This window comes from Sus scrofa, chromosome 1, assembly GCF_054392235.1.
Source record: "Sus scrofa isolate SSC_HxYL_T2T_F1_AM1 chromosome 1, Sscrofa_HxYL_maternal_Yorkshire_Landrace_v2.0, whole genome shotgun sequence".
Lineage (NCBI taxonomy): Eukaryota > Metazoa > Chordata > Mammalia > Artiodactyla > Suidae > Sus > Sus scrofa.
In genome coordinates, this window is record NC_139383.1 from 18309195 (window position 1) to 18336948 (window position 27754).

General features: G+C 42.4%; 1 protein-coding gene and 1 long non-coding RNA gene across 4 annotated transcripts in view; both read right to left on the minus strand.

Moving 5' to 3' along the window:
* Positions 1 to 6609, minus strand: part of SAMD5 (sterile alpha motif domain containing 5) — a 413083-nt gene extending 406474 nt beyond the window's left edge. For all 3 annotated transcript variants that reach the window (XR_014844874.1, XM_021072102.2, XM_005659159.4), the window contains exon 1: positions 5883 to 6609. Coding sequence is in view for 2 of the 3 variants with exons in the window: in XM_021072102.2 (XP_020927761.1) it covers positions 5883 to 6347 (465 nt within the window). In the remaining variant the exon portion in view is untranslated. The remainder of the gene's footprint in view (positions 1 to 5882) is intronic.
* Positions 6610 to 11754: 5145 nt separating this feature from the next.
* LOC100522716 (uncharacterized) overlaps positions 11755 to 27754 on the minus strand; it is a 34458-nt gene continuing 18458 nt past the window's right edge. The window contains exons 3-5 of the long non-coding RNA XR_002338298.2: positions 26495 to 26579; positions 18985 to 19126; positions 11755 to 12427 (exon numbers count right to left, since the gene is read on the minus strand). This is a non-coding gene — a long non-coding RNA (uncharacterized LOC100522716). The remainder of the gene's footprint in view (positions 12428 to 18984; positions 19127 to 26494; positions 26580 to 27754) is intronic.

The following is a 27754-nucleotide window of genomic DNA, read 5'->3' on the forward strand; positions in this document are numbered from 1 at the left end:
ATATATCGCATAGTAGATATTATATTACATATATTATATATATGTTATATATATATATAAAGATTTCTAAATCCTTGCCCTGGCCATAGACACAGGTGTCCTCAGGCTACCTGTCTCTCCAAACCTTCACCCCAAGCCATCTCTCCCAAATACCCATGAGCTTTACCACTTAACTAGATTCCCGAGGTGTGAATGAAGCTTACCATTCCTACAGCATTATTAAGTAAGCCTGTACTAACTCACACAGCTCTAGCTGGTAGTGTGTGGCAAGCAGATATCTTTTAGTGAAGAAATCCATACACCTGCCCCATCCACTGTCTACCCTAGAGCCTACCCTCTGCTTTCCCAATTCTGCCAGGAAACAGAATACTCTTACAGCCCCAGACCATCCACATCTACCGCAAGCCACACACCTAAGCACTGCCGAACTTAACAGTACTCAGCAAACATCACGCATAGCTTGCGATCAGCAGCACAAATACATGAATGGTGAAGGTACTTCCTACTCATGTATAGTTACATACGTCCTATAAGTATTATTGTATAATGTCTGTATTTAGACCTAGCTATAAACACCAGATTCATAATACCTAATATTTGTCTATTAACACAATGTTCTCCAGAAACCTCTAATCTCTCCATCTCCCCTCACCGTATCATGTGAGCAAACAGAGGAATGAGGGTGTTCACAAATGTCACCCCCACAAGCTTCCAGGCTCCTCACCCATGCTTCCTCTCCCCCCCTCTACCATGGAGAAGGCACTCTCCTCCCACCAGAAGGGAGTCTACCTTTTCCTCCCAATGTTCTAGACACAATTCCCACCCACCTGCTGGATCTCTTGGGCCATCTCCCTTCTCCCATATTTTCCTCAGCTCCCTCTCTCTGGCTCCCTCCCACCAACACTTAGGCGTGCTACAGCTTCTCTCATCCAAAAAAAAAAAAAAAAAAAAAAAAAACCGCACACAAAACTCTTCCCTTGACTCAAATTTTCCCTTCTTCCTCCAGCCTCCAGCTGTAGCTTTAGTTCTAACTTCTCAGTCCAACTTCATTAAAAAGTGGTCTGTCCCACATCCAGACAGTGGAATATTACTCAGCGCTGAAAAGAAAGGAGATATCACGCCATGAAAAGACACAGAGGAACCATAAATGCACATTACTAAGGGAAAGAAGCCAATCTGAAATGGTTACATATTATACAGAACTCCAACTATGCCATGTTTCAGAAAAGACTAAACTATGGAGACAGCAAAAAATCATTAGGTTGCTGTAATGCTGGCTACATGGCATTCCTTATACAAAGCCAGGAATGGACACCAAGAATGATCCCTAATGTAAACTGTGAACTTTAGGAGGTTATAATGTATCGATGTAGGTTCATCCATTGTAACAAATGCACCACTCTGGTAGGATCTGATAACAGGGAGACTTCCTATGTGGGGCGCAGGGGGGTAGAGGAAATCTCTGTACTGTCCTCTCAACTCTGCTTTGAACCCAAACCTACTCTTTAAAAAAATTATCTCAAAAAAAAAAAAAAAAAAAGAGGCACCTGTGCTCCCTATCTCCTCGTCTTCTCATTGATCACAACACCTGCATCTATTTCCGGGGTCCCCACTGGTCTGGCTGCTACTTCCCTTGGACACACTGGATTCTTGCCCTGCTTGGCTACTCTCTGACATCCTGACCAGTCCCTCCTCCTTAAAACATTATAGCTTCCACTGACTCCCCCTTTCTGCCTCCCTGGAAGGTTCTCCGTCCTCTGCCCATCTCCTAAACCCTGGCATTCCCCAGAGTTCTGTCCTCGTCCTGTCTACCTTCTCCCTCTACAGTGCAATTCTGTGCACAGCATCAATGTGCAGACAACTCGCAAACCTGTATCTCTGACCCCAGGATCTCTCCTCTGCTCCGCAGTCATACTTCCAACTGCCAATTAGACAAGGAGGTTCAAACATGGCACCAGCATCAGACGCTCAGTATGTTTAAGCTTGAAGGCAACATCTTTGTTTCCAAACTTGCTCTTCTCCTGGGTCCCCTACTCAGGAAATGGCATCGAAATCCTAAACCAGAAATCTACATCCCCCTCTTCTCTTTCAGCCCTGTCATCCAAACAATCACCCAGTTCTGGCAGTTCTACTCTCAGGCACTCCCACGGCTCCTTGCTCACTGTCACCACACAGTCCAGGCTGCCAGCAAATCTCTCCTGATGCTGCAACCACATCCTAATCATTTACTCAATCTCTGGTCAGGCTCCATCAAGAGTTCCCCTCTCAAGATCTACTCCAACTCCTAAATCTGACTTCCAGGCCACCCAGGACCAACCCCAGCCTTTCCCTCCATCCCTTGCCACTTCTTCCAAGCATTCTGTGTTCCAGCCAGACTGAATTTCTTTAAATTCCTGCTGCACCGATGCATGCTGCACTGCTTCCCTTTCTGGCCTTTGCACACAGGCCGCTCTCTCTTGTCTAGAACACTCATTCCCCACAGACACTCTATACTCCAGGCTAACCTCTATCCTTCAGTTCTCAAACCAAAGACCAGTTCTGGAAAGCCTGCCATGATCCCACCTCCCCACCAACCAGGCTGGATGCACCTGTTCATGGCATCATGTCCTTCCCCTCAAAGCAATCATCACACTGCATCACTGTTGCTTCCATTTGGTATCTTCCCCACCTGAGTTCCTTCGAAGGCAATCACAGTAAGCCAGAGTTTGGCAGAGCCTTGGCATAGAGAGACTTGGTAAAGTACTGAAATCATGGACACAAAGTTTACCTCATCCTTACTTCGTGAAAACATATCCCTATTTCATTAAGGTAAAAATCACAGCAGTCGGAGAAGCTAAGGACAGGGCAGAAGGGGGACTCTTGCAGTGTTTTTCAATTTTAAGCAGTGTTCTTACCAAGCTCCTGGTTTCCCAAAGCCAGACTGCCTTTGGAAAATAAAGAGGAACTTATTTTTCATATATTTTAACTCATCTAAAAGAGGAAAGTGGCAAATGTTGATAAGATTTGATGAACACAGCACGGCAGCACAGCCCCTGGTAAGACTGACTGTTACTGGGGCTAATCCCACAAAATCCTACAGTCCTTTCAAGTAATTCTTGGGGGAAATTCCTCAACGTACTTTCCTCTGGAAAGATTCACTATCTCTGCCTCCATCACCCTTGGTAAAATCTGCTTTCAAACCATCTAATATTCTCACCAAAGTACAAATGACTACAAGGATCGACCATGCCAAGTCTAAGGAGAAGTGAGCCGGTTCTAACAAGCAGAATTCCGAACATACATAACCAAACACTATGTGAGCTGATCATGACAGAGCCAAAGAATCTGGAGAAATTACAACATGGATCACATTTTAATGAAGTCCTCATATTGTCTGCAAAGAAACAAGCTATGTTGGAAAACATTGTAAATAATTTAAAACCCAAAACTTCCAAGGCAATGCACATATAAGCAACAAAGTTACAATGACCCACGGAGGTGACCTGGCACTATACACCGTTCCTGCTCAGTTTGGGTACATGAATTACACTTTAGTTTCTATTTCAGTGTGTGTTTAACTTGTAAAAAATAGGGGAATATATTTGGTAACAGAACTTTTTTACAATTAAATTTATCAGCTCCATGTTTTTGTCCCCCATTAGAGCATCAACGAAGAAGGTATAAAAACACTTCTGGCCCCATTTTACTCCTTCATCGGTTCAAGAAAGAGAATGATATATACATAGAAACTGAATAGGGGTATATCTTTATTATCTAGCATTACTGTTATGGGATTTATAGAAACGGTGACAGAAATCATTATTTACATGGAAAGTAAATAGTATCACAACGCAAGCTGAAATTTTCTTCAACAAACTGCACTAAGGCAAATGCACTACCACATCACACACTGATGTAGGCAGGAGGGCAGAGCCCAAAGCCTATATGCCCACACATCCGTGTGGTTAGAATCCACTTCCACTTATCCTCTTCAGCTTCTAAGTTTGATCTCTAGGCCTGTCTTATTAAGTCTCAGAACCAAAGTATGTCCCTTCCTACCCATCACCCCCATTCCACACCCTGCCCTATGTCCTCCCAGCCTAGTCCTCAGCTCCTCTCCTGGGGAATAAGCAAACCGTAGTGCTACTAACTTATCTCTGCGCCCCTCTCTGGCCAGGACTGGACTTGTGCCCTCACCTGTACCCAGGTGCTCACACTCTCTTAGCTGAAGCCCATCGCACTTCCTGGGATGTCATCAGGAAAGTCTGGCTGGCTTTGAACTCCTTGGAGCTGCTATCTCCAGGAAGGAGCCTTGATTTCACACTGGTGGTCAAAGTCACTACATACACACTGCACTTCACCTAGCTCTCATTCCACCCGCCTGGGAAAACTATGTTCTCCCCTCCATTGCCTTGTTTGGGGCACAGATCAGAAACACGGTCAGAGCGGCTAACTGGCACACGTGTTTAATTTGGGGCAGACTGTCCTCCAGACCCACCCTTTTTATATAGTTTGTTTTAGATAAAACCAATTCATACTCTTTGGCAGGTTATCTGAATTGCCTGTCTGACAAGATAACATATGGACAATATTAAATCTTCTAGCCCTGTCCTCCCTAGATATTGTTATCTACTTTTTACAAAGCTTTCTCTTGAGCCTCCTTAAATCAGGGCATCAGGACCTTCACTTCAGACTGTAAAGCAATGCCTAGTGCCCAAGACAAACACACAGCATTTGGATTATCCACATGTCCCTGTTCAGGTGCGGTGTTTACTCCTTGCCAGCTGCAGCATCCTCATCTTCATCCTCCCCTGGCTTCTCCAAGTCCCCATTTCTTGGAGATGAAATGCACCTTTTCCTGGGTAACTCCAGGCAGGCTTGAGGATAACCTGTGCTGTTCTCCTTTTCAAGTCAGGACCTTCTACCTGGCTGGCGGCAGAAGCCTGAAGTGAACAGACTCAGCCGGAGGCTGAGCTCTTGTAAGAATTAAGACAGCGCAGTTAATTATTACACACCCAAATCCACAGTTCAGCCTTCCTCACTGCCATAACGTCCCCGCTCAGGGAAAGAGGCTCCCTCTCCAGGGAATTCCTCACCGGCACCCGAAAACCTCACTTCCTAGGGTTCTGCCCTCCCCTCCCATATACACATCCACTCAGCCTTTCTAGGTCACAGCTGTACCTACTTTATCTCATCTGGATTAATAACCAACCAAACTGGTGTTCCAGCACAGAACTCGGCTGCTGCACGCTCAGTGGCTCCATTTTCTCCAATGTCCTTAGCACTCATTACCTCCCTAGGCTGCAGCTGAAGGAACTTATCCCAAGTGGCCTGACTTGTGTTTTGTTAACTTTTCCCCTAGACTGTTCATGTCAGTGGTTCACGTTTCAAATCTGCAGCAGTGCTGGGATTCGACTTGATGGAATTGAGAGCAACAGGGCATCATTTCCCACTCTATAAAGAAAAGAGTTTGCCAGTTTCCCTCGGGAGCGTCTCAAAAAGGTAAGGTAAAGGACGAGAAAGAGAAAGGTCGAAAACAATATGGGTATTAAGCATTCTTCTGGTACCTCTCAGACCCGAACGCGACCACGAAGGGCGTCAAGCACTGTCCTGTGCCCCTGAAGAGTCACCGCGCGTCCAGCTCCCGAGGGAAACTACGCAGGGACTAGGTCCTAGTTTAGAATTAACACCTGGGTGAGGGATGATGTCCTAACCGCTGGTGACACCAGGAAGGAAGGAATAAAGAGCGAACACAGAAGGAACACAGAAGAGAATCCCAAACACCCATTAGCATCCTCGCCTCCCCGGCATCTCCCGAACGGGCTGCCAAGCCTGGGCAGAGGCGGCTGGGCCACGTCCCCTCCCGCCGCCCGCCCCGCCACGCCCGGGCGGCGCCTCCATACCTTGCGGGAGTACGGGGGCTTGCTCAGGTGGATGCCGTCCCGGACGAGTTTGTCCCTGATCATGATCTTCAGCTTCAGTTTGGGGTAGCTCACCAGCTCCCTGCCGCGAGGGGCGGTCGTCTGGCTGCGCGGGTCCCCGCGGGGGCCCTGGGTCGGGCCGCTGCAGGGCTCCCCCCGGCGGCGGGTGGGGACGGAGACCGCGGGTGGCCCGGGAGGCACCGGCGGCGGCTGCGGCTCTAGCGTGAAATAGAGGCCGGCGGCAGCAGCGTCCTGCTCCCGCAGCCGGCGCACGGCTTCCAGGATGCGGCGGCGGTGCGCGGGCGCCAGCACCCCGATGGCGTCCAGGTCCGGGTCCCCGATCTGCTTGCACACCTCCAGGTCATCATAGCCGTTATCCACGAAGGACTCCGCGTACTGCGGGAGCTGCAGCGCTTTCAGCCACTCGTAAACTATGTTGGTGCACATGGTGGAACTGGAACCCCACCGGCAAACACCCTCCCAGCGCCCGAGAGGCACTGGCTGCACCAGTTCTGAGAACTTTTAATCCTCTCCTCCAAGGGGAAAAAGAAATCTCAGTAAAGTTTTCCTTTTAAAGAAAAGGACAGGGCCGGAGACAGAAAGCCATCAGAAGAAGCCTGAGGAGGGAGAAGCTGCAAAGCGGTAAAGTGAATTCCCCAAGCAGCCTGGAGCTCGCAGGCACTGTTGGCTGGGCGAGCCGCTCCGCTCCGCGCCGCCCCTGGATTCGCCGCCGCTGCCGCCGCCGCCGCCGCCGCCGCGGGGAGGGGCGCGCCGCGGGCGCGCGAGGGGGCGGAGGCGGGCGGGGCCCGGGCACACCCCTCGGACCCGCTGGGGTCAGCGCAGCTTTACGCTGCCCCGTACTTTCCACAGCCGGGACTGTCCCGGGGCCGCGCCCCGCATCTCAGTTCCTGGCCGCTGCAGGTGCGCGCCCCACGCCGGGGGGGGCGGCTCCTCGGCGCAGACCCGCGGCCGCCCGGGAGCGCCTCGTCTTCCCGAGTCACTGTCGTCCTCCTAGCGGGGAGGGGGTGTCTTCCAAACTGCTAGCCGTCTTGGATTGCTTTTTACATTTTTTTTTTCCATCGGCTTTCTCTAGCTGGTGGAAATCTCGGAGCTCACTTCTTCCAGAGCCTCTCTGTCTCCAGTCTGCACGCTCGCGGGCCCAAGAGCACTCCCCCAGGCTAGGTGAGGCTGTGAGGTTAAGTTCTCCTCTTTTCCTGATCTGCGTTGGATCCCCCTTCCTCGGATCCCGCCCGCAGGCCGGAGCCCAGCGGTCTGACTTCTCCCAAGGACCGCAGCTCAGCGCTCGGAGCAGCGGCGCTTTGGCTTGGCGGGTGGGCACAACGCGGGGACCGCCCGTTTCCAGCCCGCGCTGCGTGCGGCCCCTCCTCGCTGCAGCTGGGCACCTTGGGCGGCCGGAGAGGCTGGTGCTTCTATCTGACTCTTCCTTCCCAGACCCGGGGATCTGCAGAAGTTTGGGATGGGTTATATTCTCCCCTCGGCTGGTGCATTCCATATGGTCCCCCACCCGACTTTCTTCCGGATCCTCTCACCCTCGTCTCCACTGTGCTTTCCTTCCGGTTCCCACTACCACCACCCAGCATTCCGCCAGACCTGCCCGGGTGGCTATGCCCCTCAGGGACACTTGGAGGCATCCAGTCCTGGAACCTAGGGAGAGGAGCTCACGTTTCCTGCCCAGGGATCGCGTGGACATCGATTTACCACCACCCAGCTCTGGTTGAAGGAGACACATGGAAATCTCCGCCCGTGGCACTTTCTCTCTAGGGAAGAACAAAATCCACCGGAGTTTCCCCACTTGCTGCCCAATGCCTGAACAAACCGTGGGGTGGGGACCCGAGCAGCAGGTGGAACAGCCCGAGTACCTCGCCTGAGTTTCCTTAAGCGTTGATCTCTTCTTGAGCTTAAGGGATTTGGGGCTAGGTACTCGGTTTGGCAAGTTCACTTCTCCTCTCTTTTCTCGAAAGTGCTATTCTACTTTGCACCTGAGCCATTTCAGGACCTGAACTGGACACTTTTCCAGGAGTCCCCGTGGGGCGTGCCAACCGCTAGCCCCGACCTTGGAGGTGGACAACCGTGATTTCGAGGTCGTTTCCAGACCTGTGCGTTGGACGGGGAGGGAGATGCTTTTTTCCTAAATCAAAAGAGATTAACTCCTTTGGGGACGCAGACCCCCTTAAAGAATCAGATGACAACTTTGGCTCTTTTAGCCGAGAAAACCACTGATCTAGGTGCGCCCAAAGAATTCCCTATAGTTGCGGGGTGGGAGGAGAGGCTGGGGAGAGGGTGATCTGGGTCCCTAAGCCCCAGGACTCCAGGATCCCATATTAAGAACAGTTACCAGGAAGGACCTGCCAAGATCAAAACTGGTGGAGGATGGGGGGCGGTGGTGGCGGGAGTCTAATACAAAGAGCTGTGAGGCTACGTGTAGCCCGCCCCTCACCCCTGCTGGATTACCCGGGTCACCCCTGCGGGAGCTCGAGCTAGGGTCTCTGACCCGGCTGGGTTGTGTTTCTACAGCGCGCTTGGGTGCTGGAAGCAACAAGCCTTTTCCACCCAGCGCTGCTCACCGCCTCTCCCTCGCCAAAGCAGGCTCACAGTGCCCCCTTGCGATCGTGCAGCCGAATTGTAAGGCATTGCTCAATTCTGCCACCCACTCCCTCTGCCGCCACCTCCACCCGGCCCCACGGCTTATTCCGCCAAGTGAGTGAGCTTCGAGGCTTTGTATTAGTTTCCCCGCCCCCTTGTAAAATATGTTTACATCAGGTTTTCCTTTGTACCCCGACACTGTTTCATAGGGACCTTTGACTTTTAGTAGGAAAATATTCCAGCAGTTTGAATTATGCTGCCAAAAACAGAAGTTATAGCAGATATTTATTTGAAACATATTATATGCCAGACATCGACACATATCTCTTTATAGATGGCAAGTCACCCATTATCTTACCGAATAGTTTGAGGCACCAAAACACCAATTTGCCCCTCAAGATGTCACCGTTCATGGAATAAACTCAGTGCCTGTCTTCCAGCCAAGGAAACTTCCTGGTCTCCGGTGTATTTTGGGTAACATGCAGGGGAAAAAAAAAAGAAAAAATGGGCTGGTTGTAAAAGGGGAGTGCTTTTTGTTTGTAGACTGGGAACCGAAAGCTCCAGAGTTTTACAGATGTGGTTTTTTTCTTTCCCCAGTTATGTGATAAGTCCAACAGTGTTTCCAGCGTTCTTTGCTTGCTTATATACAGCCTTTTCCCCTCTGGGAGCTTGAAGCCATTCACCTTGCTTATTAATCCTCGGTGGCGGGCAGCAAGTATTTTTATTTCCCTTTTATAATTAAGGAAACTGGTTTGGGGGAAGATAGATTACTTGCCCAAGGTCATACAGTGAATCAGGGCAGAGACAAGAACAAACCTGCCATGTCAGAGCGTCTGCCCAACAGGCGGCAGTGATTCTCCCTTTATTTATGTTCAGAGTCACTATCCAATTAGGAAATAAAACATCCTGGTGCTCTCTTTGGAAGGGAAGCCTTTTATAAATTAATCAGTTGTTAATCAGTCATAAATAAAACTTACTGCTACCTCTAGAGAAAACCTACTGTCTTCTGGAGACTTTCCAGTCTGAACTAAATACTTTACCTGGAGACACTCTGCGGACATGCCTTCCACTTCTCTTGTCTCTTACACTTGCTCTAGTCTTTATGTGTGAGCCCTCAAGGCTACTGTATTTCTACTGCTTGCCTTAGCATATTGAACCTCTTACTATAGTTAGTTCCAGAGTCAACTACATGTAATCTCAAATACAGAAGTTTTCTAGGCTAAACAGGGGGTAGAGACACAAGGCTAAGGCCCAAAGTAAAACAGCCAGTTTTAAGATTTAGAACTGTAGTATTCTGGAGCCAGAAGGCCATTCAAGGTCACCTCAAGTATTCACATTTCCATGAAAGAAGCTGAGGTTCAGGAAGGTCAAGTTACTTACCTAAGGTCACACTGCTAGTTTGTGACAGATCTAGGACAAGAACCCAGTTCTGTTTCCACACATGCTCTTCACAATGCACTGCATTACCTCATTTTTGCTGTAAGCGCCTGGCTACTGTCAAAATCATTCATTTACTCATCAAATGTTTATTAAGTAGGCACTTCAGTGCCAGCCACTGAAGCAAAAAGAGAAGAGTTTTTCTTCATTAATTGGAACTGGAGAGATTTCAACATTCTAAATATGTAGAGAATAAACCAACAGTTTTTTTTGGTGTGTGAATTCACGAATTAGGAAGATTACCAAGGAGATATTTTCTTCTATCTTTAATTATTCAAATTCCATGAATTATTACATTGGCCAAAATTTGTAATTAAATTAATTTACATCCAGACAAAAGGGTACTTGAAAAAAAATAATAAAACAAGTGGCTATTATGCTTCTAGGCACAGCCGTAGAACATGAAATTAATTTACTCAACACACATTGTTGAGTATCTATAATTTTACAAGTATTTTCAAGTGGTATTGCTTTATTAGAGGTTTTTTCTTTTTATAAAAATGTTTAAAACATTTATCATGCTGATTATTATTTAGTATATTTGGGGCCAGATTTTTTTTTCCTCACAGAAGGGACTCCTTGCCTAATGAAAATCAATGAGAAAATAGACTGAAGACAAATTATTTTAGAACTGTTCCGTAATGGTAATAACTGTGGCAAAATGCCTGTTAATAATAGTGTAATAAATTAATGATAATTATATTCAAATTTTAAATTCTAAATATCAAAAGACAGCTTTTCTACTTTGCTCAGACTCTGTAACTTGACTTAAGGATCTAGAGTGAAGTATAATTTGTCTTGAAATTTTCTTGGTGCTTCCTAAGGTTTCATACTATTTTACTTTGAAGATAAATATTCGCACAAAGGGCGTGTAAAAATTAAATTCCATTAACATCTGTTAAACGTCAGTCCCCAGGGTGTCTAGGCTTGTAAAAGTCAAGGGTATATGATATTAATCTTGAAATGCAGAGTATGTCTTGCCTCTGTTTAAACCATGAGCTAAAAAGCATCTAGAAGGAGCGTGTGCCACAGGAAGAAAGGAGAATAATGGACTTGAGTGATGTAACAGGCAATCTGTTCTCCGGTGGCTGGAAGTCAGGCGTTGGGTTGGCAACTTAATTGGAGGCAGACTGGGCGGGGGCATTTGTTAATATGTCTGCACTGTATACATTATACTTGCGTGTGACAACACATATATGAAAGAAGGAGAGACACGGAGCAGTAGGGAGTAGCAGCAGGATTCCATTAGATTATTCATTACTAGTATAACAGGCCTTTCTTTCTTTAAGGAAGAAACAAAGGGTAAAAAAAAAAAAAAAAAAGTTCAAAAAGTCAGAGACCTGGAGATCACTAACAGAAAGAGCCAAGCAAGAGACTAATAGTGATAGACAATAAAATGAGAACCATTAAAAAAATCTTATCCTCTTACCTCTGGTAAGCCCAGAATATTCTGTATTTCTAAAAGCACTCAAAAAGAGGAGGGAAAGAGTAGTCCAGTGTTTCCCGAGGTAAAGATGATAGGTGAAGTATTTTATTGAGTGATAAGCAGGTCCTAGGAGGAATTTTGTTTGTTTGTTTTTAATAGAGCAGTGACAACATCAAATCCTTAACCACTAGGCCACTAGGGAACTCTAACCTTTTTTTTAAATTCTAAATCAGCAAAATTTACCACCTAAAAATTAGGTTATATAATCTCACACAAGTGAAATGACATCCATCAAAGTTATTTCAAACAAGTGTTATTTATCTAATCACACCAATGAAATCACTCAATTTATGCACAAGTGTCAAAATAGAAAAAAAATACTAGTTGTTTCCATCTAACAGTTTATTTCCATTTAGAAGTGATGGTAGCTGATTCAGTGAGGCTGCTTCCTGAGATCTATTTGGCTTCCCATGTATAGGATGCTATTGGTAGTCTCTTTTGAGACAAAGTAATTTTATGTGTTTGTTTTCGAGTCTTTGTTCTTTCTTAATTGGTCTAAATTAGCAATTGGAACATATACTCTAAAACTCTTGAACCCTTAATTTACAGGACACCTGCACATAATTGAGGCCCCTTTGGAAAGTTCAGACCCTGTTCCTTTTCCAGCTTTAAGAAAGAGGCAGGTGGATGTCTTCACAGTTTTGAAATGGTCTCTGATCTTTGAGGTTGCTTTTGATAGACATGTGCAAACACAGACCTCGTTTATGGGCGTGTTAACATTCCATCTGAGTGCAGCACCAGCTCTTTAGACCAGCAAAGCTGTGCTAACAAACCTGGGGATACTAAGTGTTTTAAATACAGCTTCAGCACTTGCTGCTTACCAGTTTCACCAAAGCCAAATTTCAGACTCTTGGGGTTGTTTAGCTATCTTGTTTGAAGGAGCCCAGACCCCCCCAACTTGGCCATGACGATGGTCTTCGTGGCATGCTCTCCACCAGTGTGTCCTGACCTCAGAGGACTTGCTGGTGTCATGACGAAGGAGAACAGGGTCTTCAGGGACCTGCCCAGAAAGAAAATATAAATGATATGTTCCTTATAGTACATCAGAACAAACTCCAAATGGAGCAGAAATTTAAAGACGAAGGTGAAACAATACACATATTAAAAGAAAACATGGGTATATTCCTCTGTAATCTAAGAGTAGGGAAACCTTCCTTAATTTTGAATCTGTCTCCAGAAGCAATGGGAAAAAAGAATGATACCTTTGGTTACATAAATATAACAACATTTGCAAGGCCAACAAATAAAATAAAAATTAAAAATTAAACTGCCATGAGCCAAATAAAAAGACAAATGATGATCCCTTGTGGGAAAATACTTTGAATTTATATGGCTATAAAGGATTGGAAAAGCTAATACAAAAAAATGTATTTTTCATTTTTTTAAAGTTTTATTGAAGCATAGTTGATTTAAAATGTGATAATTTCTGCTATACAACAAAGTGATTCAGTTATACATGTACACACATCCATTCTCTTTTGGATTCTTTTCACTTATAGATTATCACAGAATATTGGATAGAGTTCCCTGTGCAATAATACAGCAGGTCCCTGTCAGCCAATCAGTCCATATACCTCAGTGTGCATATGCCAATCCCAAACCCCCAGTTCATCCCCCTCCCCCATCACCTGTCCCCTTTGGTAACCATAGGTTTGTTTTCAAAGTCTGTGAGTCTGTTTCTGTTCTGCAAATAAATTCATTTGTATCCTTTTTTTTTTAAGATTCCACATACAATTGATATCATATGATGCTCAGCTTTCACTGTGTGACTAACTTCACTTAGTATGATAATCTCTAGGTCCATCCACACTGCTGCAGTTGGCATCATTTCACTCTTTTTTTATGGCCAAGTAATATTCATTTGTATATATGTACCACATCTTCTTTATCAATTCCTCTGTTGATGGACATTTAGGTTGCTTTAAAAAAAATAAAAGAAAGCTTTCTATTTTAAAAATAGAAGGTAAAAAGGCGATAGATGGGAAAATTGGCCAGAGTTGCAATAAAAATGTAAATGGGAGTTCCTGTCGTGGCGCAGTGGTTAACGAATCCGACTAGGAACCATGAGGTTGAGGGGTTCGGTCCCTGCCCTTGCTCAGTAGGTTAAGGGTCCGGCATTGCCGTGAGCTGTGGTGTAGGTCGCAGACGCGGCTCGGATCCCGTGTTGCTGTGGCTCTGGCGTAGGCCGGTGGCTACAGCTCCGATTGGACCCCTAGGCTGGGAACCTCCACATGCTGCGGGAGCAGCCTAAGAAATAGCAAAAAAACAAAAACAAAAACAAAAACAAACAAACAAAAAAAGTAAATGGATGGAGGTCCTGCTGTGGTGCAATAAGATCAGCAGCATCTCTTCAGCACCAGGACACAGGTTCTATCCCCTGCTCCTTACAGAGGGTTAAAGGATCCAGCATTGCCAAAACTGTGGCTTAGATAAAATCTCTGGCCCCGGGAACTCCACATGCCACAGGGTGGCCAAAAAAGAGAAAAAAAAAAAAAAAAAAAAGGAAATGGATATTTATCTAAAACCATTCTCTGCCTTCCTCAAAATAAAAGAAGCACCTATTCAAAATATACTGAAACAGAGTCCCTGTCGTGGCTCAGCAGAAATGAACCTGACTAGTAACCATGAGGATTCAGGATCCATCCCTGGCCTCGCTTAGTGGGTTAAGGATCCAGTGAGCTGTGGTGTAGGTCGAAGACACTGCTTGAATCTGGGGTTGCTCTGGCTGTGGTATAAGCCTGTAGCTGCAGCTCCAGATTCATCCCCTGGCCCAGGAACTTCCATATGATGCAGGTGTGGCCCTAAAAAAGAAAAAAAAAGTTGAGGAAACAAAGGAAAGACGATGAGATTATTAGAATATAGAAACCTAGAGGAGGAGCCCTGCTGAGCTGGGCAGAGTTCTGAGAAAGGTGTGCTGCCGGACTGGTTAGAAAGAAGGAGTTCCCGTTGTGGCTCAGTGGTTAAAGAATCCCACTAGGAACCATGAGGTTGTGGGTTCGATTCCTGGCCTTGCTCAGTGGGTTGAGGGTCTGGCGTTGCCATGAGCTGTGGTATAGGTCGCAGGGATGGCTCAGATCCCACGCTGCTATGGCTCTGGCGTAGGCCGGCGGCTGCAGCTCAGATTAGACCCCTAACCTGGGAACCTCCATATGCTGTGGGTGCAACCTTAGAAAAGATCAAAAAAAAAAAAAAAAAAAGAGAGAGAGAGAAAGAAGGGAAGGACCCCGTGGAATTGGAACTGGGGTCAGACCTCTGAGGAAGGGGCACCACTGTCTGGCTAGTGTTAGGCACCTCAAGAGTTTGAAGGAGGCCTCCCTGCAGAGATGAGATTTCTAAGGAAGGTTGCTGACTGGTTGGGCTGAAACCTTAGGGAGGGTTCTAGGGGTGTAGAAAATTGGAAACTGTCACTGGATAAAAAACTTGCATGGGGTGACCCTGACAGAAAGAGGGAACAAAGCAGAAAGCAGCAAGTCTCATTCTTTTCCCTGCCTTGCAGTCTACTTCTAGCACATTTTTGCCAAAACTTAACAGGGAGTCAGCTGGTAAATCATACCTGTGGTGTGATGAATCCCAGCACCAGCATCTCAAGGTAGATGAAACGTGGGCAGAGAAATGAGGAAAAAAAAATTACAAGCATAACCCCTATGGAGGGGGATTTGCCAATATCCAGCAAATTCCACATGCATCCTCAATTTAGCATTCCCACTTCTATGAATCTATCCCAAAATATACTAGCAAAAATTCTTTTAAATTGTTTAAGTATGCATAAGACTATTTGTCACCCTTTTTTTTTTTTGTAACAGCTCAATACTGGTGCCAACTCAAATGTCCATTAATAAGGGACTGATGGAACAAACTAGAATTAATCAACACAGTGAAGTACTTGGCAACTGTTAAAAGGAATGAGCACTTCCTCTGCATACTAGCATGGAGTGATATGCAGGATATATCACTCGTTGGAAAAAAAAAAAAAAGCAAGCAAGATGGAGAAAAGTACTCTATGTTATTCTTTATTTAAGGAAGAGGAGGTATGAATATACGTCTTATAATCAGAGAACTGTTTACCAAAAAAAGAGATAGATGGCGCAGGGTGGAAGGGATGGGAATAGTACCTAGAATTTTTTCAACATATTTTGTTTTGTACATTTGACTGTGGAACCATAAAAATGCTTTTTACAATCATAAAATTAAATTTTAAAAAGCAAACCCACCAGATTAGAAATGAAACAAAACAAATAAACCTATTTTCCCTATAGCCACATAACTATTCAGAGAAGAGCTATCCAGGAGACTTAAAAATGGTAATTTGATCACACATGCCTAATGGAAAAAATAACAATAGTAAAAAATAATAAACTTTTTGTTTACTAATGAGACTGTTGTTAGTAGTGCTTAAATACAGAGATTGTTATGTGTATAATAGGGTATAAATCAAATAAATAATTGTTGGTGTTGCTGAGACCAAGATTTTGGGCACAATTGAAAGAAGATATAATTGTAAGATCAATAAATTAAAAATAAAAACTCAAAAATGAACGAACAAGCTCCGGAGTCCTAATATTTAATTTGAGATATCAATATGAGGTCATGAGGTGCTTTATCTTCAAAAAACATATTTTCTTGGCTTTGTCTATAAAAAAGTTTAGGAAAAAAATGATCGACCCAATAAATAATGAGATTCCCCCCCAGCACTTAAATCCTCTAATACCATCCTTTAATACTCTAATACCATCTCCCACAAAAACTATTTCCTTAAAAAAAAAAAAAATTCCCAGTTCCAGGTTTGGGGAAGGACATGAACAAGATTAGTCTGGAAAATATTGTTGTACCAGAAGGCAAGTTATCTATCAAAGACAGCTGACGAACCTGAACAATTTCCCACCAGATAATGCTGGAATAACTTGAACATTATCAATTAGGATGCTAAGTGGAAAGAATTAAAACATCACATATGTTTAAACTTCGTAAGTTCCTATGATCTTCTAATAAAATTCTAATTGGTAAACCTTTGGAGAATATTAGAAAATCATTTCTATTTTATTTCATTTTATTTTTATTTTCTTTAATTTTATTTATCTTATTTTATTTTTTGGCTTTTTAGGGCTGCGCCAGCGGCATAAGAAAGTTCCCAGGCTAGGGGGTCAAATGGGAGCTGTAGCCACTGGCTACACCACAGCCACAGTGGGTCAAGGAGAGATCCTTAACCCACTGAGCGAGGCCAGGGATAGAACCTGCATACTCATGGTTACTAGTCAGGTTTGTTACCACTGAGCCACAACAGGAACTCCTTCGTTTCATTATTTTAAAAACTGGTACATAACGGGAGTGAACCAAGTACTTCTCCTGCTTTTTCTATGTGACCTGTATCCCAGGACAAAATCATTGATAAAGATATGTTTCTATATAGAAACATCCCAGCTATTAAGATCTGAATATCACTAATGCAACTCCCTAATAAAGTGATATATCTACCAGTAGCTTTCAAAGTAAGATTCTGTAGGATGCTTTTAGGGAGACCATGAGTTTAATATAATTTTGATGGCAATATGAGAACATTATTGGCCTTTTTCACTGTATTAACATTTACGATAATGGTACAGAAGTAATGGGGGACAAAACTGCTGGGGCATCAACACCTAACAAGACCTTAATGGCTTATACTCATATTTACTGTATTCACTGTTAACACATACTGCAAGATGAGACAAGCCAGTTTCACCTCAAAATTTCCTAGTGAACCAGTAAAAACAATTAATTGCATTAAAGCTTGACATTTGAATACTTTAAAAAAGTACATATTTCAGGTAATAAAATGAGAAATATACCTATAAGTTTTCATACTTATGCTGAAAACTGGCCTCTCATGGTCATCTCCTTGGAAATAACATGTATGATTATTTGAGTTGCCAGCTAAAGTAGCAGCTTTTTTCATTGGACACACGTTTCACTTTAAAGAATAACTGACAGAAAAATTATGGTTATTCAGATTTGAGTATTTGGCAGGTGTATTCTTTGAAAATGAAGTGAACCTGACACTTCAAGTATACAACTGATAGTATCTGTTGCCAGTGGTAATATTCGAAATTTTTAATAAAAATTTGAATCTTGGAAAACTCGAGTTTACCACCATGAGCTTGACAGTTTCCCAACACTTATAGTCTTTTAAAAAGTAACCAATGGCGTTCTTTGTACTAAAGAATGAAACATAATCACAGTTGGAAGATATACATATATCAGTATATTTTCCAAATATTGTCACAAAATCATGCATGGCAAGAGATCCTTTAAAAGAGCAAATTAAACCAATGGAATTTAATGTAACAATAGAAACATTTCATTGACATGGCTTTAGATTTCACACTGCAAATAACCTTTAGAAAATTGTCATTTGTCAACTTTTGATATAGATTCCAAGAAGAATGCCTACAATTATCTGCAAAGGGCATTAAAATCTTTCCACTTCCAACAACACATCTTTATATATCTCAACCAAAGCAACATATTGTAACAGATTGAACATAGAAGCAGAAAGAAGAATCTATCAGTATTCTAGTCTATTAAACTACATTAAGGAGTTCCTATTGTAGCTCAGTGGAAACGAATATGACTAGCATCCATGAGGACACAGGTTTGATCCCTGGCCTTGCTCAGTGGGCTAAGGATCTGGCATTGCTGTGAGCTGTGGTGTAGGTCACAAACATGGCTCAGATCCCATGTTGCTGTGGCTGTGGTGTAGGGCAGCACCTACAGCTCTGAGTTGACCTCTTGCCTGGGAACCTCCATATGCCGTGGGTTTTGGCCCTAAAAAGACCAAAAAAATAAAAACAAAACAAAAAAAACCCCAAAAACTAGACATTAAAGAGATTTGTAAAAGTATAAAACAATGCTCTTCTTCTTGTGAAATTTTAATTTTGGAAAATATAGATATTTCCCAGAAAATATACTCTCTATATTAACATGTAAAAATTTATTACTGTTATTTTTAAAATATGTTAAAGTTTTCTTGATTTTAATATTTAATATAAATATAAGTAAATAAAATCCACATTAAACAATAGCTCTGCAGAATCTTCAATAATTCTTAAGAGTGTAATACATTCATAAGGCAAAAATTTGATAACTGCTAATCTAAGTAGTATGTTAATGGCTGACAACAACACTAAAAGAGAGCTAACCAGACATTATTATTATTTCCTTTGAAAGCAGACACTACCACTGAAGAAGTCTTGCTAAAATTGATATTCAGCCCAATTCTGATAAAAGCTTTACAACTAACTACCAATTTATAAGAAATACAACAGATGAACATGTGGGAGCTACAGTGTGCAAAATCCAGACAGAAGGAGATTGCAGGAAAAAAAAAAATGACAATTTTCTTGAGCAAAAATGGTGGAGTGGGGTTGAGGATAGAGAGAGGTATTGGGAAATAGAGAACATGACAAGAGAAAGAAAAAGCAAATCAAACAATTTTAAAATATGAATTTTTTTCTATAAACTAATTCAAACAAACGCTGTTAAACATTGGCATAAGAAAATAATAAAAATGTGAATACTGACCAAAAATTTGTTGATATTAAGAAACTGGTATTTTGATGTATGATGCTGGTATTAGAGTTCTACATGTTTTCTTCTCTGGAGATTCCATGGAGATGGAATTTTTACAGCTGAAATGAATGCCTGGGATTTGCTTCTGAATAATCTAGAGAGTTAAGAGGTGGTAATACGTGAAATAAGGCCAACCATGACAATTGTTAAAATGAAAAGACAACTCATAGAATGGGAGAAAATATTTGCAAATGATGTGACCAACAAGGGGTTAATCTCCAAAATATACAAAGAGACCATTCAGCTCATTATGAAAAAAATGAAAAACCAATCAAAAAATGTACAGAAGATCTAAATAAACATTTTTCCAAAGAAGAGAAACAGATGGCCAAAAAGCACATGAAAAGACGTTCAACATCACTAATTACTAGAGAAATACAAATCAAAACTACAATGAGGTATCATCTCACACCAGTCAGAATGGCCATCATCAAAAAGTCTACAAACAGTATGTGCTAGAGAGTGTGGAGAAAAGGGAACCCTCCTACAATGTTGGTGGGAATGTAAATTGGTACGACCACTATGGAAAACAGTAGTGGAAGTTTCTTAAAACTAAAAATAAAAATGGAGCTACCATATAATCCAGCAATCCCATTCCTGGGCATATATCCAGAGAAAACCATAAATCAAAAAGATACATGCACCCCAATGTTCTTGGCAGCACTATTAACAAGAGGAAAGATATGGAAGCAAGCAACATAACTGTCCATTGACAGAAGAGTGGATAAAGAAGTTGTGGTACATATATATACAGTGAAGTATTACTCAGCCATAAAAAGGAATGAAATAATGCCACTTGCAGTAACATGGGTGAACCTAGAGATTATCATACTAAGTGAAGTAATTCAGACAGAGAAAAGACAAATATGAAAGATCACTTATATGTGGAATCTAAAAAAATGATACAAATGAACTTACAAAGTGGATACAGACTCACAAACTTAAAAAACAAGTTTATGGTGGAGTTCCCTTTGTGGCTCAGTGGGTTAAGACTACTAGTATCCATGAGGATGTGCGTCCATCCTTGGCCTCACTCAGTGGGATGAGGATCTGGCATTGCCGAAAGCTACAGAGTAGGTTGCAGATCTGGTGTTGTTGTGGCTATGGCATAGCTGTAGCTATGATTCCACCCCTAGCCTGGGAACTTCCATATGCCCCGGATGTAGCCCTAATAAGAAAAGAAAAAAAAAAATTCATGGTTACCAAAGGAGAAAGTGGTAGGGGATAAATTAGGAGTCTAGGATTAACATGTACATACTACTGTGCACAAATTAAATAATCAACAAAGATCTACTGTATAGCACAGGGAACTCTACTCAATATTCTGTAATAACCTACGTGGGAAAAGAATCTGGAAAACAATAGATGTATGTATATGTATAACTTAATCACTTTGCTGTAACCTGAAACTAACACAACATTGTAAATCAACATACTCCAGAATAAAGTAAAATTTTTTTAAAAAAATTGGAAGTTTCTGGGCAAAGAGGAATGTGAGCTGACCCCAGGGAACAAGCATAGAAGCTGCGAGACCACTAAGCAAGCTACTTCAGTAGGTCTAGCAAGGACATGGACTTGCTTACTATAGTGGCAAATGTGGTGAGAGGTCATACCTCATTTGATTGTGTGTCATTTTTTTAAACTGAACTTCAAAGATACTGTGTTTTTTTCTAAATTTAAAATTTGTAGAGTTCCCGTCGTGGCTCAGTGGAAATGAATCCAACTAGCATCCATGAGGACGCAGGTTTGATCCCTGGCCTTGCTCAGTGGGTTAAGGATCTGGCATTGCTGTGAGCTGTAGTGCAGGTCACAGACACAGCTGGGATCTCACATTGCTGTGGTTGTGGCATGGGCCAGAGGGTACAGCTCCTATTCGACCCATAGTCAGGGAACCTCCATGTGCCACAGCTGTGACCGTAAAAAGACAAAAAAAGAAAAAAGGAAAATAAGAAAAAGAAAAAGAAAATTTGTGGCAACTCTGCCCTAAGTCTCTCAATACCATTTTTTTTCAATAGCATTATCTTTCAATTAATGTACATTGTTTTTAAAGATAAAATGCTATTGTACACCTAATAGAGCAGTGTAGTGTCAACATAACTTTTACTTACACTGGGAAACCAAAAAAAAAAAAAAAGTGTGACTCAAGTTATTTCAATATTCACTTTATTGCAGTGATCCGGAACCCAACCCTGCAATATCTCCAAAGAGGCCTATACACTAGTAGAACTTGCAGGTTCTGGGCTACGGAAAAGAGAGAAAACGAGGTTGAGTCCGAAGTGTTTGGCATGAGCAATTGAGAGAATAAGCTGCCATCTTCTAAGGAGGAGAGACCAGAGATGAGTGAGGTCGGGAAGGTGGATGGAGAGGAAGCATGAGTCCTCACTCAGACATATCAAGTTTCAGACGCCTAACAGTCATCTAGGTGGAGTTGTCAACAGGAGTCTGTAGCTAGGGGAGAACGGTAGGGAAGAAATGTAAACCTGACCATTTCAGTACGCAGCTGGTGTTTAAAGTCATAGGAGGAAGTGAGATCAGATTAAAGGAGTCAAGTGTTGAAAATTTAGGGCACCTCAAATGGAGAATTTTTTGTTTGTTTGTTTGTTTTTTGGCCACCCTGGGGCATTTGCAGTTCTCAGGCCAGGGATCAGATCGGACCTCCCATTGCAACTATGCAGCAGCTGTCTCAATGCCAGACACTGTGCTGGCCTGGGCATAGAAGCTGCATCCTGATGCTACAGACATGCCCCCTCCCCCATCCCACTGTGCCATAGCGGGACCGCCAACATGGGGAATCTGGAAGGGACTCTGAGGAGACACAGGAGAGAAGCAGAAGGAGCAACCAATGAGGTGGGGATCTGGGAACTGTGAATAAAGCCAAGAAGGCAATGAGCAGCTGCGTCCATGGCTACTGAGGGATCCAGAGGTGAGAGGACTACAAATGACTTTGGACTGGCCGCAGGGAGGTCCGTTTCTGGCCTTGTACAGAGCTGCCACAGTGGAGTGAGCTCAGGAGAGACTGAGGAGAGAAAGTAGAGGTGACAAGATAAGGAGAGTGAATATAAGGGACCAGAAAAATGGGGGTAGGGCTAGAGAATGATATGCAGTAGGGAAGGGTCTTTTTCAGTTACAAGAGAAATTTCTGCATGTGGGGCTGTAGAAGGGAAGGATCCAGGAAGAGGGGGAAACAGTGCTGTAGGAACAGATCACCTGGGGGCTGGGTGAGGATGGAATCCAGGGAGGGCATGTGTGGAGGGACAGGCCTTGGGTAGGAGCCCAGCCGGTCTGTTTCATTTGTAGGGGTAGGAAAGCAAGTCTGTGGGGACAGACACAAGATGAGTAGATCTGGAGACAGGAGGATGTGGACGTTCTGTTCAGATTAACGAGGGAAGGCAAGGTCGTCTGATGAGAAAGGGGAGGAAGGCAAGAGCAACATGAGGTGGCACAGAAACTGTCATCCTAGAGAGTGGGAGGGTGAACTGACAAGAGAAGTACAGGAAGGAGGCCAGTAATCCTGCAAATATGATTTGCAGCTTAGGGTCCTAAATCTTTCTAACAGTCTTTCTGTTATCCAGCATAAAGCAAAGGAAGAATTGAGTTCGTTAATCAAGGAATTCAAGTAATAAAAAAACTTTTTATGGAGTTCTCGTGTGGGTTTTTATGGAGCTCAGTGGGTTAAGAGTCCTGTGTTGTCACTGATAGGGCTCCGGTCACGGCTTGGCGTGGGTTCGATCCCAGGTCCAGGAATTCCCACATGCCATGGGTGTGGTCAAAAACAAAAACAAAAATTTTTTACATAAGATTATACATTTTTAAAGGATTAGTATAAATAAAATACCTACTCAAACCATACTGGCAACCTTCTTGATTCAGAGAATAATACGGTAACTCAGGGATATAATTATGAGCATCAGTTATTGTACTAGCGAAAGAAGTATTAATCTTGATATTAGAGAGAAGAGGAAAGAATGACTATACTTGATAGAATTCCAGATAACCCAATTTACATTCTATAGAAACTACTTAATGTAACCTACCACCATGAACATGCTGCAGGAAAGGAAATCACAGGACTCAAAAATCTTTTTCCAGGGCCTGAGATCAGTGGTGTTGATGGGAAAGGACGATTTATAAGTCACTTGGGCACAGAGAGACATAAATTTCAGGTACCAGGAAAATAAAAGAAATGAGCACAAAAGCTACATGATTGGAAGAGTTTCCTCTTTACATTTTATTGTATTAATTTAGTTCTATACCTAGAAGTAATGGAAAATGACTTAAGGCATGTTTTTTTTCTTTCCAGAAATTCTGAAAGATCCTGACTTTGGATTGGTAGAAGGAAGATGGGTATAATTTACAGAAATAAGCATGAAAGATTTATTAAATATAAAATCTATAAAGGAGACCTCCCCCAAAGATGTCAAAATATAAGATTGTTAGAAAAACTATGTTCTCCAAGAAATTCTATGAGATTAATGGAGAACGCGTTAAATTTTTTTGATAAAAATCTTAGGGTGTCCATTAAAATGGTAATTCTAGGAGTTCCCGTCGTGCACAGAGGTTAATGAATCCGACTAGGAACCACAAGGTTGCAGGTTCAGTCCCTGGCCTTGTTCAGTGGGTTGCCGTGAGCTGTGGTGTAGGTTGCAGACACAGCTCGGATCCAGTGTTGCTGTGGCCCTGGTGTAGGCAGGCGGCTGCAGCTCCAATTAGACCCCTAGCCTGGGAACCTCCACATGCCTCGGAAGCGGCCCTAGAAAAGGCAAAAAGACAAATAAATAAATAAATAAAAATAAAATGAAATGGTAATTCTAGGAAAAAAATACTAGATGATAAATAAAAATAAAATGATAAATTATGTAACCTTGCAGGAACTTGTGCCCATTTATCTTCTATTTCCTTAAGGAATTTCTGGGTTAGGGGAGATTTCTTTGAGGCGAATAGTGTCAATGTTAGTGTGTGGTAGAAAGATCCAGGGTTGTGCCTTTCTTTAAAATACACAAAGGAGTTCACATTGTGCCTCAGTGGGTTAAAACCCAACTAGTATCCTTGAGGATGCAGGTTTGATCCCTGGCCTCACTCGTGGGTTAGGGATCCACCATTGGGGCAACTTTCAGCATAGGTCATAGATGTGGCTCCAATCTGGTATTGCTGTGGCTGTGGTGTAGGCCAGTAGCTGCAGCTCCGATGCAACCCCTAGCCTAGGAATTTCCATGTGCCACTGGGTGCGGCCCTAAAAAAGACAGAAAAAAAAAAATACGCAGGGCTCCTACACTTTGAAGGGAACTCATGTGATATTATAAGACACAGGAATAAACTGATGTGTTTTTTTTTTAAAGGTGTCTCATACACTACAGAGAATCTATTAGCAAACTATTTTAACATTACTTCTTTTAGTAAAATTCCATTTTTTTTCTGTAATAATATCCCATTCTGAATTTCCCTCTCCTAAAGATTTTTTTAAGTGTCCTACAATCAAGTTAAGACAAAAGAAGTTCAAAATATTCTCTGTAGATAAGAAGAAAAAAAAGTCTTACTCTTCTTAATATCAGTACAAATTGATCAGCTTTACAGACACTGGTAAAACATTAATTTTCAGATCTAGCAACCCCTGCTTAGTCTCACTGTAAACCCGGTGCGATGTGATGTGGGACCCTGGCCATCTACACCTCCTATGACTTTGGTAAGACAGCACCTATTTCTTTCTCCTGCTAAACTTGTCTTAATGAGCCTCCTCCTCTGGCCCCAGTTTGGTAGACAAGCATCTTTCACTGATTGTTAAATAAACCTGTATTCCATAGTTTTCTCAATATATTTAAGCACAGCCTTGGGCAAGTTATTGAATCTCTTGAAGACAAGGGATTTCCCCTTTAAAATGAGATGATGCTTATAGTTCCTCCATCATAAGGCTGCTGGGAAGGACTAATGTAGACAAATCAGATAAAGTGCTTAGAGGGGTGTAAGGGCTCCACAAATGTTGGTAAATATTATTATCATTGTTGCTTGTTAGCATTATTATTATTACTGGTTCTCGAGAGACAAATTGGACTTTTATAGCTTTCTGTACATCGTATCTAGCTAAGTTCACTTAGTATCTGTTAGTGAAGTTGAGGTAGGTTTTTTTTTTTTTTTTTTTTTTTTTTTTGTCTTTTTTTGCCATTTCTTGGGCCGCTCCCGCGGCATATGGAGGTTCCCAGGCTAGGGGTCAAATCGGAGCCATAGCCGTCAGCCTACGCCAGAGCCACAGCAACGCTGGATCCGAGCCTCGTCTGCAACCTACACCACAGCTCACGGCAACACCAGATCCTTAACCCACTGAGCAAGGGCAGAGATCAAATCTGCAACCTCAAGGTTCCTGGTCGGATTCGTTAACCACTGAGCCATGATGGGAACTCCGAGGTAGGTTTTTATACTTTCACAATATAGTTTAGTGCAGGAACTATTGAGGCCTTAAGAATAAGTTAAACAACAGGCCACATGCCTTCTTGTCACCTCCTTTGTTTTTTGTACCTTGTGATTTCAATGGTCCCACCACCAAGGATGGTATCTTTGATATTAAGACATCTTTACAATGGGTATAATCTCATTATGAGTCAGTAACTACCAACAATTTACTTTTTTTTTTTTTTTTTGGTCTTTTTTTTTTAGGGCCACACCCATAGCATATGGAAGTTCCCAGGTTGGGGGTTGAATCAGAGCTTCTGGATACTTGTCAGATTCTTAACCTGCTGAGCCACAACAGGAACTCTCCAATAACTGACTTTTTAATTAATCTACTTACTTATAATGCTACTTACTTATAATGTTAAAATTTTAACAAATTTTGGCATAAATAAACATTTCTCTCTGTGTGAACATGAATGCCTGGGGTAGGGATGGACAAACTGTTCCTGTAAAGGGCCAATAGCAGATGTTTTAGGCTTTGCGTTCTGCAAAAATATCAGAAAACACTCAGCTTGATGATTCCATAAAGAGTCCAAAATGCATTTCCCCCTTAAAAATAAGTGTCATCTGCTACCTTTATATTGTGTATGTCACACAAATGAATCTGATGAATGAATCAAATAAAGTGGAAACATGTTCACATATGTCTATGATCCAAGGTCAGCCTTCTTTTGCTAAGCCATACATAAGGGGATTTGCTGGGGACCACCGTGAGAACCAAGGTCTTTAAAGGTCCTTGCACTTTTGAGGGCTTTTTTTGCAAATACCAAGGCCATGACCACCGTTGCCTTATGACCAAGCTAACTTCGCTAATTTTCTAGTGGCACTGACTCTGTGTGTTGATATTTACTAAATAGAATACAGCCAAAGAAAGGTGACCAAGAAAGAATAGGCGACAAGACATGACAGAGAATTCTTTTTCCTATTTGCTCCTGAGTTGTGGCAATAAAAGATACCGTGAAGTATAACAGTAAGAAGTTTGGAAAGTGAGAGATATGGGGATAAGCAAAGCCCACTCTACCTGTCTTTAGAGGCAGCACTGTTAAACCTCCTTGAAATTTTTAAACCAGAATGTTTGTGGTCCTGTCTTCAAATTTGACAAGCACCTGAAAGATGAAAGAGGTAAGATTATGTGGATTTCCAAATATACATTACATTTGTGTGTGTGTGTGTGGCGTGGTATAAAAGTGTTTGGTCCTGTGGTGGTTCTTAGCTATCCTAGAGGCATCAAACAGGAAAGGTCAGACTTGAATTCCACGAATTCCTTGACAGCAAAATGAAAATGCATGTGGTGAAAATAGCATTTCTCTAACAAAGAGACATCGATGTGCCAACTTTTAAAAAACACATACAGTTGGTTCAATTCTTCTGTTTTAAAAAAACAAGAGAATGGGCTAAAACACAACCAGAGAGGGGAAGCAAAATTGAATAGAAATGTTAACTTTCTGGGAAAAAGTTTGAGAATAACAATTACACACAGATTTCACTGAGAAAAAAAGAATAAATGTACTGAAAAGCATACCAGATAAAAGACACGTTATTTTTTATAATTCATTTTTTTCTAATAACCCAACGAATCCATACAGGAAAGAAATGTACAAAAATGGTCACTGTTGTTATTTTAGGATGATGAGCTTATGAGTGAGTTTTAATTTCTGTTTTATACTTTTCTATATTTTTCAATTTTTTGCAATTATAGTTACAAGCAGACAAAAAAATAATAAATAAATGAGTTGATAAATATGCCTTTCTTAATAGTCACATTCTTTCTGGCATTATTTTCTCCAGGAAAGCTTCCTAACTTTTAGAGGACCCTACTTTTTTCAAACTGGATCAGGGATTATGATACAGAGTGAGACTCCAGTTTGGATTTTTGACTGTCAACAGCTTTTAAGCCTCACTCCTCTCTCCCGGGTGTGCCACAGCCAAGAAGGTTGATTAAAAAAAAAAAAAAAAAAAAAAAAAAAAAAGAGCAGGTGCTTCTTCCTTTGGATCCAGCCAGAGACTCAAACCACACAAACCTCTGCTGCCTTCAAGAATTCTCGCCACTGCCCCAACTGTCAACCACAATAAAAATCCGAAGTTAGTTTCCTTTCCTTCCTCTCTCAAGCCATTTCCAATCTGCTGGAGGAGCCGGTGTCTCTCTTCTCCCCAGAGACCTCAATTTTATGTCAGTAATAAAATTTTCATAGCCTCTCAGGGTGTGTGTGGCATTAGCAGTCTTGACATCCTAACCAAAATTTAGGTGAGGGTCTCTCCTGCTTTTACAGAATAGCTACAG